Below are 16,076 nucleotides of genomic sequence, written 5' to 3' on the forward strand. Positions count from 1 at the left end.
TGCTCATTTGAATAGCGCACAAGCCAGCAAAATGACTGTCATAATCTGACACATCTATATATTTTGTGCTATTGAAGAGAACTTCTGTCTAGAAATCTGGACGAAACAACATTGATGTTGCACATTATATTCCTTTTGTCTACTCTTAACTATTCATATTAATATGACAAAAGAAAAGGAGTACTTGTGGCACCTTAGAGACTAACACAAGTACTCCTTTTCTTTTTGCAAATACAGACTAACACGGCTGTTACTCTGAAACCTATTAATATGATAGTTACCATTCCTTTTAACATCAAAAATAAATGGTCTGATAGACTGTGACTTGGATTAGGTGCCTGTGCAAGGGAATAAGAACACCTTCCATACCTCTACGTGTGTGTGGGAATAAGTGCGGCTACTCACCAGCTTTATTGCTTCCCTGGAGCAGGTGATGGCGGGGGATCCACCTTCCCCAAGGCAGACCAACTGAGTGGGTGCATCCGAACAGGATGGATAGTAATATGGCTTCTGGTATAGGTCAGCAGTAAGTTACTAGCCATCACTAGTAAAAGAGAACGCAAAGGAGGAAATGGGACATATAAGTAGGTCTCTGCATCACAGTAGTGCCTGGTGCACTTCCCTTTCCTCAGGGCTGCGCCTAAAGGGTGGGATTTTCTAAAGTGATGAGCATTAGCCTAACATAGCGCCATTAATTTCAATGGCCACAGAACTGAGGCAATGCGGGGTGCTTTTGAAAATCCTGCTTTATAGGGTACTTTTAACATTTTCTGCAACTATTAAACCACTTATAAGGGAACCAACTTCTGCTCTGTGAAATTCCTTCAGTGGGTTGCACTGGCATAACTGATGGCTGTACTTGGACTATTACTGTTAAAAATGGTTGGTTAACATAAAAAATGTATTTGGCATACTCATTTGTCCCTATGAAACTACAAGTGACCAATTCCATTCAAAAAGGAAGACGATTTTGAATTAAAACAATTAGACTACCAAATAGGATAGCTTTGAAGGTGTGTAATTCATAGTTTTTAAAAGTGTAACCTTTTTTGAATGAGTAACCCCTGCATATATTGTTCTCTACTCAAATCATTTCAGTTTCTAGCAGTACCTGTCACCCTATATAGCAAACAATAATTGGCACATCAGAACAGAAGGAAAAAGCAAAAATAGTAGTACCTGTGAGTAATAGCAAATATAGGTCATCTCAGGAAAGCTGGACTGATTTTTGTCATTTGTGAAACATTTAGTTACATTTATTATACTATTGGAGTAGCACAAAAACACTAGTGTGCAAACCTAGTAGCCTTAGCCTATAGGGAAGGAATATGTTTTTGGAGCCTTAATCTCAGAGCTGGAATCTTGTGAACCTGGCTGGCAAGAATGGTGTCAGTATGCCCTTGGCCTTTGTCATCACTACAGTCTGCTTGCTGCGCCTATATTCACTCCTAGTATGGTGCTAAGAAGATAGAACCAGGTCCGGCCAGCTAGAAGAATTAAGTAGTACAGTCACAGTGAATCAAAATATAAACTAGGGGACTGGTTCCTTGCCAGGGCAGAACCTGTGTTTTTGGAACTGAAGATGTATGGACCCTGTGCATGGGGGAAGCCTCGTACAGTGTAGTGGCAGGCCACCAGGGGCTTTTCTTACAGCCACAGCGTCCTGGGTGATGATGGGTGGAGGGGGGAGCAGGGCAGCAAGTAGCCCCTCCTCCCATGGGGCTGCCAGCAGGGGTTGGTCCCTGACCCTTTCTAGTGCCACAAACATTGTAGGAGCAGGCGCCAGTGAGAGTCAGTTCTCCACCTTCATGGGGTGGTGGGGCTTAGGCTTTGCGCTTCAGCCCTGGAGTGGTGGGCAGCAGGCTCTGGCCATGCAGTGGTGGATTTCAGCCCCTGAGCTCATTCTCTCTGGTCCCCCATCACCCCTGCTCCCTGCTGCCTCCTCCATCCCCCAGCCATGCAGCAGGGCCCCAGAATGCAGTCCTGGACTCACCTTGCCATTGCCCTGACCGCCGCGACCTCTTCCAGCCCCCACCCCCATCCCCCAGAACATGGCCCTCCTTACAGACCTGCCCATCCACGTTTTAATTTGCCCTCCAGCTTGCTCAGGATGAGTAAGTCTGCTGTGGGAAGTGATATTAACAATCACTTTTCACTAGCTAGCAAATTAAAAAAAAAATCAACCAAAAAAGGCAAAACACACAAAGCACTTTATTTGTATTTCTTTTCTGTTTAGGTCCACTAAAGATTAGAGACATCTATACATTATTTTTATTGACTCGGCAAAAAAACCCCGCCATAAATAAATTACAATGATCTGGTCATATATATGTGCATATTTATTTGTTTTTCCAAAAATTAATTAAGTATTTTAGGAAAAATTGTCAGAACGGCCACCAGCAAGAGTTGGTAGCTGCACTCTGAGGCCACCAAAAAATTTGTTGTGAGAACTCTTGCTTATGCAATCCACCTCATAGTCCCTAACATGCGGCGGGGGAGGAGGGAGGAGGCATGTAGGAAACAGGCTCCATATATGTCCCTTGATACTAGCTGCTAGGCCCAGCCCACTGGAAGCACTTGGAAGGATACATGACACCAAAAAAAGAAAAAAAGAAGACTTACAGAACCACTAGATTTCAGGCAGCATTGAGGCTGAACGAATAATTGGCAACAAATACGTGTTGGTGTGAACTGAAAATCTGGTTTGTGTGAACATGGACTGAAAATTCCAAAATAATTTCTCTCCTGAACCAAAGCATTTTGTGTTGATAGTGTCAAAACATTAAATATAAACTACTAAGGTATTTACACAATTGGAGCTGACACTTTTAGTAATATACAAATAGGACCATAAAGAATTTTGTGGGAAATTGAAACTCGTATCATGAGCACTTAAGGTAAAGTAGCCAGCCATTGACGAGCGTGTTAAGGAATCATAATGCAAAAACAAGTGTATACGTTAAGGGGAAGATTAGATAAAGGGCAACATTTAAACAGCTTATCTACCGAATTCATCTTGTACTTTCTGTTAAGAAGTAGATATTTTAGGACTAGATTCACAACGGGACTTAGGCACCACTGGCAGTCATAAAACCCCCCACTGAGCGATCAGCCAATGCTGTAGGCATCGGGTGTGTCTACACTTCAAGCTGGAGAGGTAAATTGCAGCTAGAAGAGCCACACCCCCCACAAGCTCTGATTGAGTAGGAGCAGCTAGAGGTGCTAGCCACCTCAAGGACGTACCTGTCCAAGACCCTAGGCCCACATTTGAGGCAGCTAACTCCACTCGTGCTGCTATGGCTGCACCCTATTCTTAGCACACTCGCCCTATCAAAGCTAGCATGGGTATGTCTCCTCGAGCTGGAATTTACACCTCCAGGTCTAATGCTGACATACCCTACATTTCCACCGTTCAAGGCCCGAGGCACCTAAATTTCAGTGGCTGGGCTTGTGCGCAGCCACCTAAGTTCTGACATCACCCAGAATCTTGGCACCTAAGTCACACCTAAGCCCCTGCGGGAATCACAAACTAGGCATTCTCTGCCTCTCTTGTCTTCAGGGCCTGATCCAGCAGGCATGCTCTGAGCACCCCTAAACCCACACAAAAACAGGAGGTGGTGGTGGTGAGGCCGCCATCGCCACCAACACCGTCTGCTGCCGCCAGCTTTTGTGAATCCCATTCTTAGGTACCCAACTCTCCCGAGGCACCGTATAGGGAGCCCAGGCACCGAACAAAGGGTTTGGAAGTCCACTAAAAGTTAAGCGCAGCAATGTTGAGTATTGCAACACCAGATTAAGTCCCTTTGTGAATCTAGCCCTTAGAGTCAATATTTTGCCTGAGTAAGGAAGGACTAAATGATCAAGCCCTTTGAACTTGAAAAGGGAAGATGGAATCAAAAGACAGAGTTTAAATTCTTTTAGACACCATAATAGAGGCTAATTTAAATGTAGACCCCAAATTAAAAAACATAGTAAGAGAACCAAAAAAGTGCCACCGTAACTAAACAACAAAGTAAAAGACACAGTGAGAGGCAAAAAGGCATCCTTCAAAAGTGGACGTTAAATCCTATTGAGGCAAATAGAAAGGCGCATGAACTCTGGCAAGTGAAGTGTAAAAATACAGTTAGGAAGGCCAAAAAAGAATCTGAAGAACAGCTAGCCAAAGACTCAGAAAGTAACAGCAAGAAAAATTTTAAGTACATCAGAAGCAGGAAACCTGCTAAACAACCAGCAGGGCCACTGGATGATGGAGATGTGCAGTGGCAGTCAAAAAAGCTAACAGGATGTTGGGAATCATTAGGAAAGGAATAGATAGTAAGACAGAAAATATCATCTTGTCTCTATATAAATCTACGGTAGGCCCACATCTTGATTACTGTGTGCAGGTCCGGTTGCCCAATTTCAAAAAAGATATATCGGAATTGGAAAAGGTTCAGAAAAGGGCAACAAAATGATCAGGGGTATGGAACAGCTTCCATATGAGGAGAGATTAATAAGACTGGGACTTTTCAGCTTGGAAAAGAGATGACTCAATGGGGGAGCAGTGGTTCTCAAAACCGGTCCATCGCTTGTTCAGGGAAAGCGACGTGGGCCTAGGGATGTGCTGGCCGCCCTTCCGCAGATTCGGCCAGTGAGAGCCGCGATTGACCAAACCTGTGGACGCAGCAGGTAAACAAATCAGTCCGGCGCGCCAGGGGCGTTCCCTGAACAAGCAGCGGACCGGCTTTGAGAACCACTGCTCTATCATATCCCCCACATTTAGTCATCTCTTTTCCAAGCTGAAAAGTCCCAGTCTTATTAATCTCTCCTCATATGGAAGCTATTCCATGTGCTGGCCGCCCTTCCCGCAGCCCCCATTGGCCTGGAGCGGCGAACCACGGCCAGTGGGAGCCACGATCAGCTGAGCCTGCAGACGCAGCAGGTAAACAAACCAGCCCGGCCCGCCAGGGGCTTTCCCTGAACAAGCGGTGGACTGGCTTTGAGAACCACTGTGATAGAGGTCTCTAAAATCATCACTGGTGTAGAGAAAGTAAATAAGGAAGTGTTATTTACTCCTCATAATACATGAACTAGGGGTCACCAAATGAAATTAATAGGCAGCAAGTTCAAAACAAACAAAAGGACATATTTCTTTACACAATGTACAGTCAACCTGTGGAACTCCTTGCCAAAGTATGTTGTGAAGGTCGAGACAATAATAGCGTTCAAACTAGATAAATTCATGGAGGATAGGTCCATCAAAGGCTATTAGCCAAGCTGGGTAGGGATAGTGTCCCTAGTGTCTGTTTGCCAGAAGCTGGGAACGGGCAACAGGGATGGATCACTTGATGATTACCTGATCTGTTCATTCCCTCTGAAGCTCCTGGCATTGGCCACTGTTGAAAGACAGGAGACTGGGCTAGATGGATCATTGGCTGAGCCAGTATGGCCATTTTTATGTAGAATATTTTACTCTTCTCTAGTAAGCACAACTGCAATAAGGCAAGAAAGGGCCTTTTATCCTCAGATTATCTTGGCCTTTCTTTTCTTACATGTTTAAGTACATTTCAGTGCTTATGAAAGGAATGTGATAAAGAGAAGTAGAGTATGCAATCTTCTACCCCTCAATGGCAGTGCAAATCAGGTGTCATTAACATTCCTCAACTGTGACCTAGTCAATGGTGAGAGCAGGTTGTCTCATTACTCATTCAGGTCTCAACTACTAGCTCTTTACAGACCAGTTCTCATAGCTGGGTTTTTGCCAAGTAACATGAAGCTCAATGACACGTGCTGCTATCCCTTTGTTGGGGACACTGGGGCATGGCCACTAGGTAACTCGAGGGGATGGAAGCCCACGAGTGTCGATGAAGCCCCCTCGCACTAGGCCCAGGTGTCCTTACCGCCCCCCCCGCCCCCGGCCTGGAGGCACTCGTAGCAGCTCTGCGTACTAGGCCCAAGTGTCCTTGCCCCCCCCCCCCCCACCTGGAGGCACACACAGCAGTTATGCTGAGAATCTGCAACACTATGCTGCAGAGGCAGACTGCCTGAAACTAAGCAAGGCCAAACAGGGCAGATATGGAAGAACAATGCTGAATAAAGCAGCTTTATGTATAGTTTAACAAATGATACAGAGAACCAGGGAACTAGCTGGGAACTGGATTGGCTGGCTATATGGATACTTAGGGCAGCTTGCTACTGGATAAGTATGCTGGGGAAAAGGATGTATAAAAGCCTGTGTAACTTCCTGCTCTCTGTACAGGATTTGAGATTCAAATCTCCCTGTACCTTTTTGAAGCGTCAAATAAACTTTTTTGCTTCCCCACCCCGTTGTGATTATTGGGTGTAGCACACCGGGTAGCGAACCAACTCAAGCTGTTGTTCAGCCTCTCGACACTGGGTGCCGGCAACACCCTCCATCTGCCATTCAATTGTAAAGAGTCCTTGGAACTTCTCCTCTCACAACAGGGAGCCCCCCCCCCCCCCCCCCCACACACACACAAAGAAGGACCCAACTAAAATGGTCAAGGTTTTCACCAGGCAATTTGTCATTTTTAATAATTTTGAAATAATTTATATAACGTCATTATTGCACAGGAAATTATCAACGCCACATTTTCCCTCCCCAGAAGATCTATTAAAGGCTAGTGAGGGTTTGTCATTTACTGGACTGTGGTGCGACAAGTGTGGACAGGCCAGTCTCAGTCCTGGTTTGATAGAACAGTTGATCCATAGGGAACAAAGACATCTAAGGTTCATAACTTGGCTAATTATTCATAATTTGAGAGAGCCTCGTGTTTAATATATGCCAGCGCCACTCTCTACAATGCCAAAAAGGTAGAGATACAAAGTAGTACAACTACAGCCAATTCCAAAGGCAAAGAAAGAATAATAGTTCAAATGAAGTCTGAAATGAAACCCGCTGTATTTATGCATTTTGCTCCTGGGAGCATTCTGTGCCCCTACACATGCGCAGAATTCATGTCCTCCTACAGAAAATGACGGGGAAGCAAAGGGAAGCCACGTGGGGAGGACGGGACTGGGCTAGGGATGCTCATGGGGTGTAGTGTGGGGGAGTAGCCAGTTCCCCAGGAGTCTGAAAGCGCATCTTCCGCCTCCTTCCGTCCGTCCGTCTGTCTGGCACTCATGTCAATACTTCAGGATTGAGCCAGTGCCATGCAGGGCTTTACTCCATGCATTAGTCCTCACTTACCTCCGGGCAATCCCACGGTGCCTCCGCTTGTGGGGTGCGGCGTCTTCTTGTGCCTGTGTTCTGGGCACAAACTATCCTGAGCGCCCTTTGCTTTAATGTACAGCCTCCCACCACACCTACCTTTCAGTCACCGAGTCCCTTTTCCTGGCAGGGCCTGGGCAGGCTGAAAACCAAACACAGCCGCCCTTCCCACTCTGCTGCTGCTAGATCCCTGTGTGCTTTCCTCAGCAAAGGCTGCCAGGCACTGCTCCCCACAGGCGGCACCTGGAGGCCAGGCTGCAACCACCCCTTAACAAGCTGCCCTGAGGGGGAAGGGCACTGAGCCAGAATTCATACAGGCCCTGTCTGTGCAGGAGAGAAGCGTTCCAGCAAACTCAGTGTCAGGTTGGAAAGCAAAGGAGAAAGGGTTAAAACTGTGATTTTTTTTTTCCATGTGGTTTGCTCATTACAAATCCAAATAGCTGCCTTACAAGGGGCACTTGCTTTTACCTTTTGAGGGATTTGGTATTTTGGCAAGATTTACCCTTTAGTAGGCTGGGAGGGTTCTCCTGGCTGTGGGATGCTCAACCAAGAGCATAGACATTCCCACAGCCAGGAGAACCTTCCCTGGCTGTGGGAATGTCTATGCTCTTGGTTGAGCATCCCACAGCGGAGTCATGGCCTCAGGCAGGGTTTGAGACCCTGCATGCCTGTCTGACTCTCAGCCCATGCCTTGGCGGACTGCAAGGATTGGAAACTTGTGGCTGTAAAGCACAGCTCACCCTCTCAGAGCCCCATGTCCTGGCAGAAAGCGAGGTCAGTGGTTTCTGGTCGCAAGGCATAGCTTGTCCTCTCAAGCTCCATACCCTGGCAGAGTGCAAGGGTTGGATGGACTCTGAGTCTGCAGTTGGATCCAGACCCTTGTACTTGTACAGAGCCCCATGCCTGGGGAGAGGCGGGAGACACAGATTGGGCCTATACATATTATCAGCCTTATATTTATATATGTTTAATTGTGTATATATCTTTCCAGATCCAAAACTACACTGAACTGATGTTAAGGTGGAGAGTGCATGTCAGTAACATAAGGGTAAAAGCATTTCAGGAATGTTGTAATTAACCCAAGAACAAGCATTAGAAACCCAGGAAATTCAGGTTAGCTTAAATTTAAAAAAAATCTGAACATGCGAATGTATGGAAATGCAAGTGAAGGCACCCAAACGACCATTACTCCCTCCTGTAGTGATACTAGGCAATAGGCATACACTTAAGATCTGTGCATAATAGTATTTGAAGTTCCAGATTAGATTTAACTGATTTCTGAAGACACATTAGAGTTTTCATTTTTCTGTTCCTCACACCATCACTACAGGATGGAGGTATCTAAAGTGTGCATTGCCATATAACATTTTACCATCACCTCTCGCTAAGGGAAACCAGGCTTCACTCCCATTGGGATCAATAGGTGGTAGTAGGTGGGCATTTGGAAAACAGAGACAAGGTGGGTGAGGTAATATCTTTTATTGGACCAATTTCTAATAAAGTTTGGACAAGCTTTTGACCCACACAGAGCTCTTCTTCAGGTCTGGGAAAGGTACTTCCAGTGTCACAAGAAAATGCAAGGTAGAACAGATTGTCTAGCATTAGTAGTTAGCACATATTGTAAGGGACCATTCAAGGTGGAATGGCTAACTACTTTTTGCTATGACGCTGGGACTCATAATACATCCTTTATACCTAAAAGCCATCTACTCTAAAACACAAGTATACTATTTCTGGATTATATTATCCCAGCAGATGAAAGTCAGAGATTAAAAGTATTTTAAATCTTGAAACAGAGTAAAAGATTCATCCTTAGTTTACTTTCTCCTTATTTTATGCCTCTGAATAAACCCCATACGACAAACTACTACCAGTTAGCAATATCTAAATTTGTGATAAAGCATTATGTACTAACCACTGTGCACCACAGTCATTCAGCCATGATTAGATTGCCCATCAGCTCTGAAGGTGCCTATGCTGTAGACTTTAACCAGATTTTAATAGGAGTTTTGCCCTAGTGAAAATCGCAGAACTGAGCCTTTGTCATGCAGGAAGAATAGACTATGCCCATGTGAACCTCTGAACACTCCTGTGGTTTCCTGTGTATATCTATTGTATACAAGTGTGCACATACAAACTTAACATTTACAGAGCTAGAACTATCACAATTTAGGAATGACTGATTATTTGAACATTAATTTTTGATTATTTTGATCATTGCAAATATAACTTTGGAAATGGTCTATAAATTACATTTTATAACATCAGAGATTATTTAAACTGACATACTGCTTTGATCATCATATTTTATTCAATCATGAATAAAAATTCTGACATCCTGGAGTTCCAAAGAGTATTAGCTGGGCAGCTTTAGTAGGCTAGGTGATGATAATTTGATGTAATTTAACTTCCACCTTGTGAGATTTGCAACAAAAAAGGATATCACTGAAAATTTCCACTATAATCCAATATATAAAATATTTTAGGTGCACATTTTACAAACATCTAAATCATTTAAAACAGCAACAAAAATTATAAAATTCTGTTTCCCCCCAGCAATGAACTGAATGGGATATGTTGGAAGGAGTTCTACAAAAAGGAAACCACTGACATAACAAGAAGCATGTATTTAATTAAATGCTTTGCAAAGATACATGAATAAAGCTATGTGCATGGCTTTTCTTTTGGGATCGCCTCAGCTGTTTATTTTTTTTATTTAAAGAGACTCACAAAACATTGGCGAGCACAAATGCAATAAAGAAACAGAAAAAACCCCTCTAATAATGTTTGTACCCACATGCTTTAGGTAATAAAACATGTTGGTATTACAAAACATTCCATATAGTGTATGACCAACAGGTAAAATGCACTGTAACACTGTTCTTTCAAATACTGGAAATCTAACAGCTTTACTCTTCAAAACTATGTTGGTGGAAGTATCTTTATTTTGTCAGGCTTTTACAGAAGTCATTTTAGCACCATCACTTAAAAAACTTATTATTTTTGCCCTGCCTATCTCCATACTTGGAATAATAACAGAAGCATATAGCACCTTTTAGTATCTAAAATAAAAACAAGAATATTAAATGCATCCCAGCTTTTAGAGATGAGGTAGCTCATGCTAAGAAATGGTGGATCATTTTTTGCCCTGACAATTCAGGACTGATAGGTCAAAATGACTGGTGATGCATGACTGATTGTCGACTAAAAAGTCATTTCTGCAACAGTGAGTTTCTGAACCCTTGGTCTGGTACACGTGAATGACTGATGACACACATAAGCTGAAAACAAACTTATGACATGGTCTATAAAATTTTATATGTAATGGTTTATTAGATTATGCAAGTACTAAAAGAAATCAATTGGGTATCAGGTTTCAGACATATTTAAGGGTACATACTCCTCCAAGTGAAAGCCTCATTAATAGTATGGACTTATGTATGTACCTTGTCAGGAGGGAGAAGGACAGACCCTTAAAATTCAAATGTAGACCTACTCAAAGATTTACCCCTGAATTTTCTTATTTCATAAAAGTTTATGATGCTGAAGGGATTTCTTCTAGGCCTCATAAAACATAAGGCCATCCACTTCTGTGTAGACTAATACATTTACATAGAATTGTTAAGCATTTCACTAAGGACAATGCCAAGTAAGATGACCTCACTTAAAAAGCGTTATTCAATTAATGACATTGGGCTTTTTGTGACTGGCCGGGGAAAGAAAAACATTGGTTTCATTTAAACATGCTGTGGGAAAAGCATATTTGGTTGCAAATATTTTAAACCAGAGTTCACAAAAGTGCTCTACTTTTCTGCTATTCAATCTGCATCCAAGCAAAAGAAGTATTCCTTTGAATTTTACAAAGCTCCACTTTTAAACTATCTGTATGGAATACCTACAAATTTTGAATTACACTCAAAGAAGGTGAGCAAAAAAGCCCTACAATTATCATCCAGATTTTTTAAAAGGGTAATCATTGGTCCTTTTTAAATGGTACTGCTGCACTGAAAAGTTGGTTTAGATCATTTAAAACTGAAGGTTTGTAAGTAAAATAAATATTCTGAAGGAGGCCAGGCATTTAAAAAGAACTGTATGTACAATGCTGATGCAATATCAGCCATTACTTCAAGAGTCTCAGGATTAACTTCCATCAGTCTAAATTCTTGTGTTTAGTTGTTGTTGTTGGTGGTGTGTTAATATTTTCCTCTTTCTTTTACACAAAACACACGGGCCCAATCTCAATGCCAAATTCCTGGTCTGTATTACCAATGTCCACTGGGGCAATATCTATGATAGGTAAGCGTGCCACTTTCTGTGTTCTGTATTCAAAGACAGTCTTGCCAACGTTCCCGTTACGTTTCTGAAAAACAAGTGAGAGAAATGTTATGCCATGGTTCAAGCTCATTTGAAAAGCATCCTGAGGGCCAGCAGAAGCCAACAACACTATCAGAGACATTCCAGATGGACCCTACTGTACATCTACTGCACAATGCATGTCCTCTTGTACTGCAATTGCTTACTGAAGCTTTTTCATTTTAAAAAAAATGCTTGCCCATCTGACTCATCAGCTTCAGTCTTGAATCTTAAATAGCAACATTGCTGCCATAAAATTAGATTCATTTTGAAAGTAAAAGAAATTTCTTTTTGATGTATTAATAATGTACTGCTACATATAACAAACACTGGGGTAAACATCTGTGCAGAAACAAGCAGAAAGTGAAGCTGGAGATGGTGGGGGAGTATTCTCATTCATTCCAAAATAAAAACTCATTTTACATTACAAAAAATTATACAGAATTCCAGGATTTGGGCATGTAGGCTGAAAATGGTATGGTGCAGGGGGGAACTTAGAGCAGCACAAATATGATTCCAAGGAAACGAGGAATGACAGCAGCAGAATGAGGACAATGGAGTTCAAAAATGCAAACTTTAACAAACACAGAAAACTGGTAGGTAAGGTCCCATAGGAAGAAAATCTAAGGGAAAAAAGGCGTTCAGGAGAGCTGGTAGTTTCTCAAGGAGACAAGATTAGAGGCACAACTGTAAACTAACCTAATGAGAAGGAAAGTTGGAAAGACTAGTAAGAGGCTAATACAGCTCCATCTGAAAATCAAAAAGAAATCCTACGAAAAATGAAAACATGGACAAATTGCTAAGGAGTACACACACACAAAAAGCACAAGTACCTATGGACAAAATCTAAAAGGCTGAGGCACATAATGACTTACACCTATCAAGGGACATAAAAGGTTATAAGATGAGGGTCTTTAAATACATTAGGAGCAAGAGAAAGACAAAGGAAAGTGTAGGTCTGATATTTAGTGGGAAAGGTTTCAGAGTAACAGCCGTGTTAGTCTGTATTCGCAAAAAGAAAAGGAGTACTTGTGGCACCTTAGCGACTAACCAATTTATTTGAGCATGAGCTTTCATGAGCACTAACACCCCCCCGCCCCCAGACGTTCTTTTTAAACCCTGGATTTGTGCTGGAAATGGCCCACCTTGATTATCGTACACATTGTAAGGAGAGTGATCACTTAGATAAGCTATTACCAGCAGAGAGTGGGGAGGGAGGAGGTATTTTTTCATGCTTTGTGTGTATATAAAAAGATCTACACTTTCCACAGTATGCATACGATGAAGTGAGCTGTAGCTCACGAAAGCTTATGCTCAAATAAATTGGTTAGTCTCTAAGGTGCCACAAGTACTCCTTTTCTTTTAGTGGGAAAGGAGAGCTAATAATTAATTACATCTAAAGACTGAGGTGTTTATTGCCTATTTTGCTTCAGTCTTCATTAAAAAGACCAGATACTCAACACAATTACTATTAACAACAAGGGGAAATGAATGCATACCAAAATAGAGAAAGAACAGGTTAAAGAATATTCAGATAAATTGGCAGGGCCTGATTAAATTCCTGTTAGAGTATTAAGGAACTAGATGAAACAATCTCAGAACCTTCCAGCCCTACATTTCTATGATCTAAGCCAGTGGTTCTCAACGCTGGTCCACCGCTTGTTCAGGGAAAGCCCCTGGTGGGCTGGGACAGTTTGTTGACCTGCGCGTCCGCAGGTTCGGCCGATCGTGGCTCTCACTGGCCGCGGTTCGCTGCTCTAGGCCAATGGGGGCTGCAGAAAGTGGCGCAGGCCGAGGGATGTGCTGGCCGCCCTTCCCACAGCCCCCATTGGCCTGGAGCGGCGAACCGCGGCCAATTGGAGCTGCGATCGGCCGAACCTGCGGATGCGGCCAGTAAACAAACCGGCCCGGCACGCCAGGGGCTTTCCCTGAACAAGCGGTGGACGAGAGTTGAGAACCACTGATCTAAGCTGTTTCTTGTTTACACTGTGGACTTTCTCTATAGAAGATCCCTTCTTTCCAGTTCTAAGTAGAGGTACCAAAGCATTAGCAACTGTACACAGTATGTAAGGTCCTACTTACTTGGCACAGAAACATTTGATTTTGGACTTATCTGGATTCTTTGACTGATCACACACAGTAGCAAACGGGGATGGAGAGTGAAAGGAGGGAAGGAGAGACAGAGACCTTGTATAATAATAAATAATAGTAACTAGTAATTAATAATTCCTCTAAATTGTTCAGAGTTCAATTTTGTGTGTCCAGCTCTGAAAATCTGGACCAAAATGTCTTTTCCACCTGTAAATCCTATTATTCTGACACCCAGGAAGAATTTCTGTAGTATTATTACATTAGAAATGTTCAATTCTGTGGACTTTTTCCAACTTGAGAAAGATCTGAAAATATTAAAGGCCCCCAAAAAGTCATTTTTCTCTATAAACACGATGAAATCAGTTTTGAAAAGTTAGAACTTACAGAGCAGCTGTCCTGAAGGACAGTATATCTAAATCGATTGTTTCCTTCTGCTTTGATCTCAAGGTCATTAGCCCCCTTAAGAATTATAGCTTTCTTCAGGTTCTTAGACTGGTCATCCATGTACCCTATACTGTTCTTACAATGGTATGTGATATTCTGGGAGGCTTCCTTTGACAGAAGGCGCAGGAAGGTCATTTGGGTGACAGCTGTATTTGGTGACTCACTGTCTCCATAGACAAACTGCAAAGATACAAGATAGATTATCTTAGGTTACATGAATTCATATAAAGTTTGTGGATGTCAGTAATATTAATAAAAAGAAAAGGAGTACTTGTGGCACCTTAGAGACTAACAAATTTATTTGAGCATAAGCTTTCGTGAGCTACAGCTCACTTCATCGGATGCATTCAGCTGTAGCTCACGAAAGCTTATGCTTAAATAAATTCGTTAGTCTCTAAGGTGCCACAAGTCCTCCTTTTCTTTTTGCGGATACAGACTAACACGGCTGCTACTCTGAAACCAGTAATATTAATGATTTTCAGACACAGCAAGTCCAAGAATCATTAGAATTCTTTAATAATTTTCTACAAGCTGGACACCCAGAAACTGAGGCCACTTTGGAAAATTTTGGCCATAACACATAGTACCTTTTTAGCTAAGGCCCCAGTCCTGCACTGAGAACCACATACACATCCCAATAGATCCCTACCAAAGTTAACAGGATTCCGAATTGGCACAAAGGTCCAACCTGAAGAAACTCAAAGCTGGGTCAATGCCTCTAACGTTAAATGTAATAGCTCACTAGAGCAGCAGCCAAATATATATAATAAATGTCAACCACAGAAAACATTTTAAAAATGTAACTATTTTATTGTAATTTTAGGATCTTATTTTACATACATTTTATTCAGTAATATCAATATTAACCAAAGAAGTTTGAATATATTATACTAACTACAGATTTTATCAGAACACATTACTTAGACTGGAGCTAGAAAGAATGCTTATATCTCATGACCTTTATAGAACATTGTTAGCTATTTTCACTCTTCTCTGTGAATAATCAGAAATCAGACAAACATTTTGCTAATATTCTGCATTTTCCCTTCCTATATATTTTTAATTTTATTCATATAGTTTGAGTGACTGCAGTGTAGAAAATGTAATTTAATATTGGCTGGAAAATGTATACTTCCCACAAACCAGATAGTGTACAGAGAATGAGGAAAATCTTCTCTATCTGCAACGTCTTCTTATAATATATGCTAGCTATAATCAGTCAAGTCTGAGAATTTCTTTTCAACTACCAGTCTCTAGAGTTTGCAAGTGAATATTACAAAGGCTATACTGGGTACTTATCAGACCTGACTGTGTTGTTAACATATTAATTATTTTTTTACAATTTTTCTTGGTGGTGAATTCCACCTCCTCTCCATCAGATCATGGATTAAATATTCTCAAATCTGTAAAATGCTAAACACCTACTGTGAGATGCTGGCACTCACAGCAACTACTGCCTTTAATGCCCCTCATAGGAATCCTTCATCGTGATCTTCAGTGGCCCAGGGGCTCAGAGTTCTGAAGCTCATTCTGGAAGCCTGGTATTTTTCAGGCTAAGTTTTTGACACGGATATTTTTAGGAAAAGCCACCAACAGGTCACAGGAAATAATGAAAAATTCACAGAAGCTCGTGACCTGTCCGTGACTTTTACTAAAAATACCCATGACAGAATGGGTAGCCTGGGGAGCTGGGAGAGGCAGCTGGGAGCTACACGGTCCCCCTCCATTGGCAGCTCCAAGCTGCAAGGGTCCCCCCTGCCTCCCATGGCGGCCCGGAGCTCTGGGGATCCTCCCTGCCGCCCGCCGTGGCAGGTGCCCCCTGCCACCGGGTCCCCCTTGCCCCCCGTGGAAGCCACCGATGGCAGCCAGGAGTGGCAGATCCCCCAGCTCCCTACCTCCACAGGTGGCAGGGGACCCTGCAGCTTCAGGAGGCGCTGGCTGAAGTCACTGAGGCCTTTGGAAGTCACGGATGCCATGA

At 42.6% G+C, this 16,076-nt stretch overlaps 1 protein-coding gene across 1 annotated transcript in view; it reads right to left on the reverse strand.

Moving 5' to 3' along the window:
- Positions 1–8,679: 8,679 nt before the first annotated feature.
- COL5A2 (collagen type V alpha 2 chain) overlaps positions 8,680–16,076 on the reverse strand; it is a 166,598-nt gene continuing 159,201 nt past the window's right edge. The window contains exons 53-54 of the mRNA XM_073306133.2: positions 14,039–14,278; positions 8,680–11,570 (exon numbers count right to left, since the gene is read on the reverse strand). Coding sequence (XP_073162234.2) covers positions 11,424–11,570; positions 14,039–14,278 — 387 coding nt within the window. The 3' untranslated portion in view covers positions 8,680–11,423. The remainder of the gene's footprint in view (positions 11,571–14,038; positions 14,279–16,076) is intronic.

Source organism: Lepidochelys kempii, chromosome 11, assembly GCF_965140285.1.
Source record: "Lepidochelys kempii isolate rLepKem1 chromosome 11, rLepKem1.hap1, whole genome shotgun sequence".
Classification (NCBI taxonomy): domain Eukaryota; kingdom Metazoa; phylum Chordata; order Testudines; family Cheloniidae; genus Lepidochelys; species Lepidochelys kempii.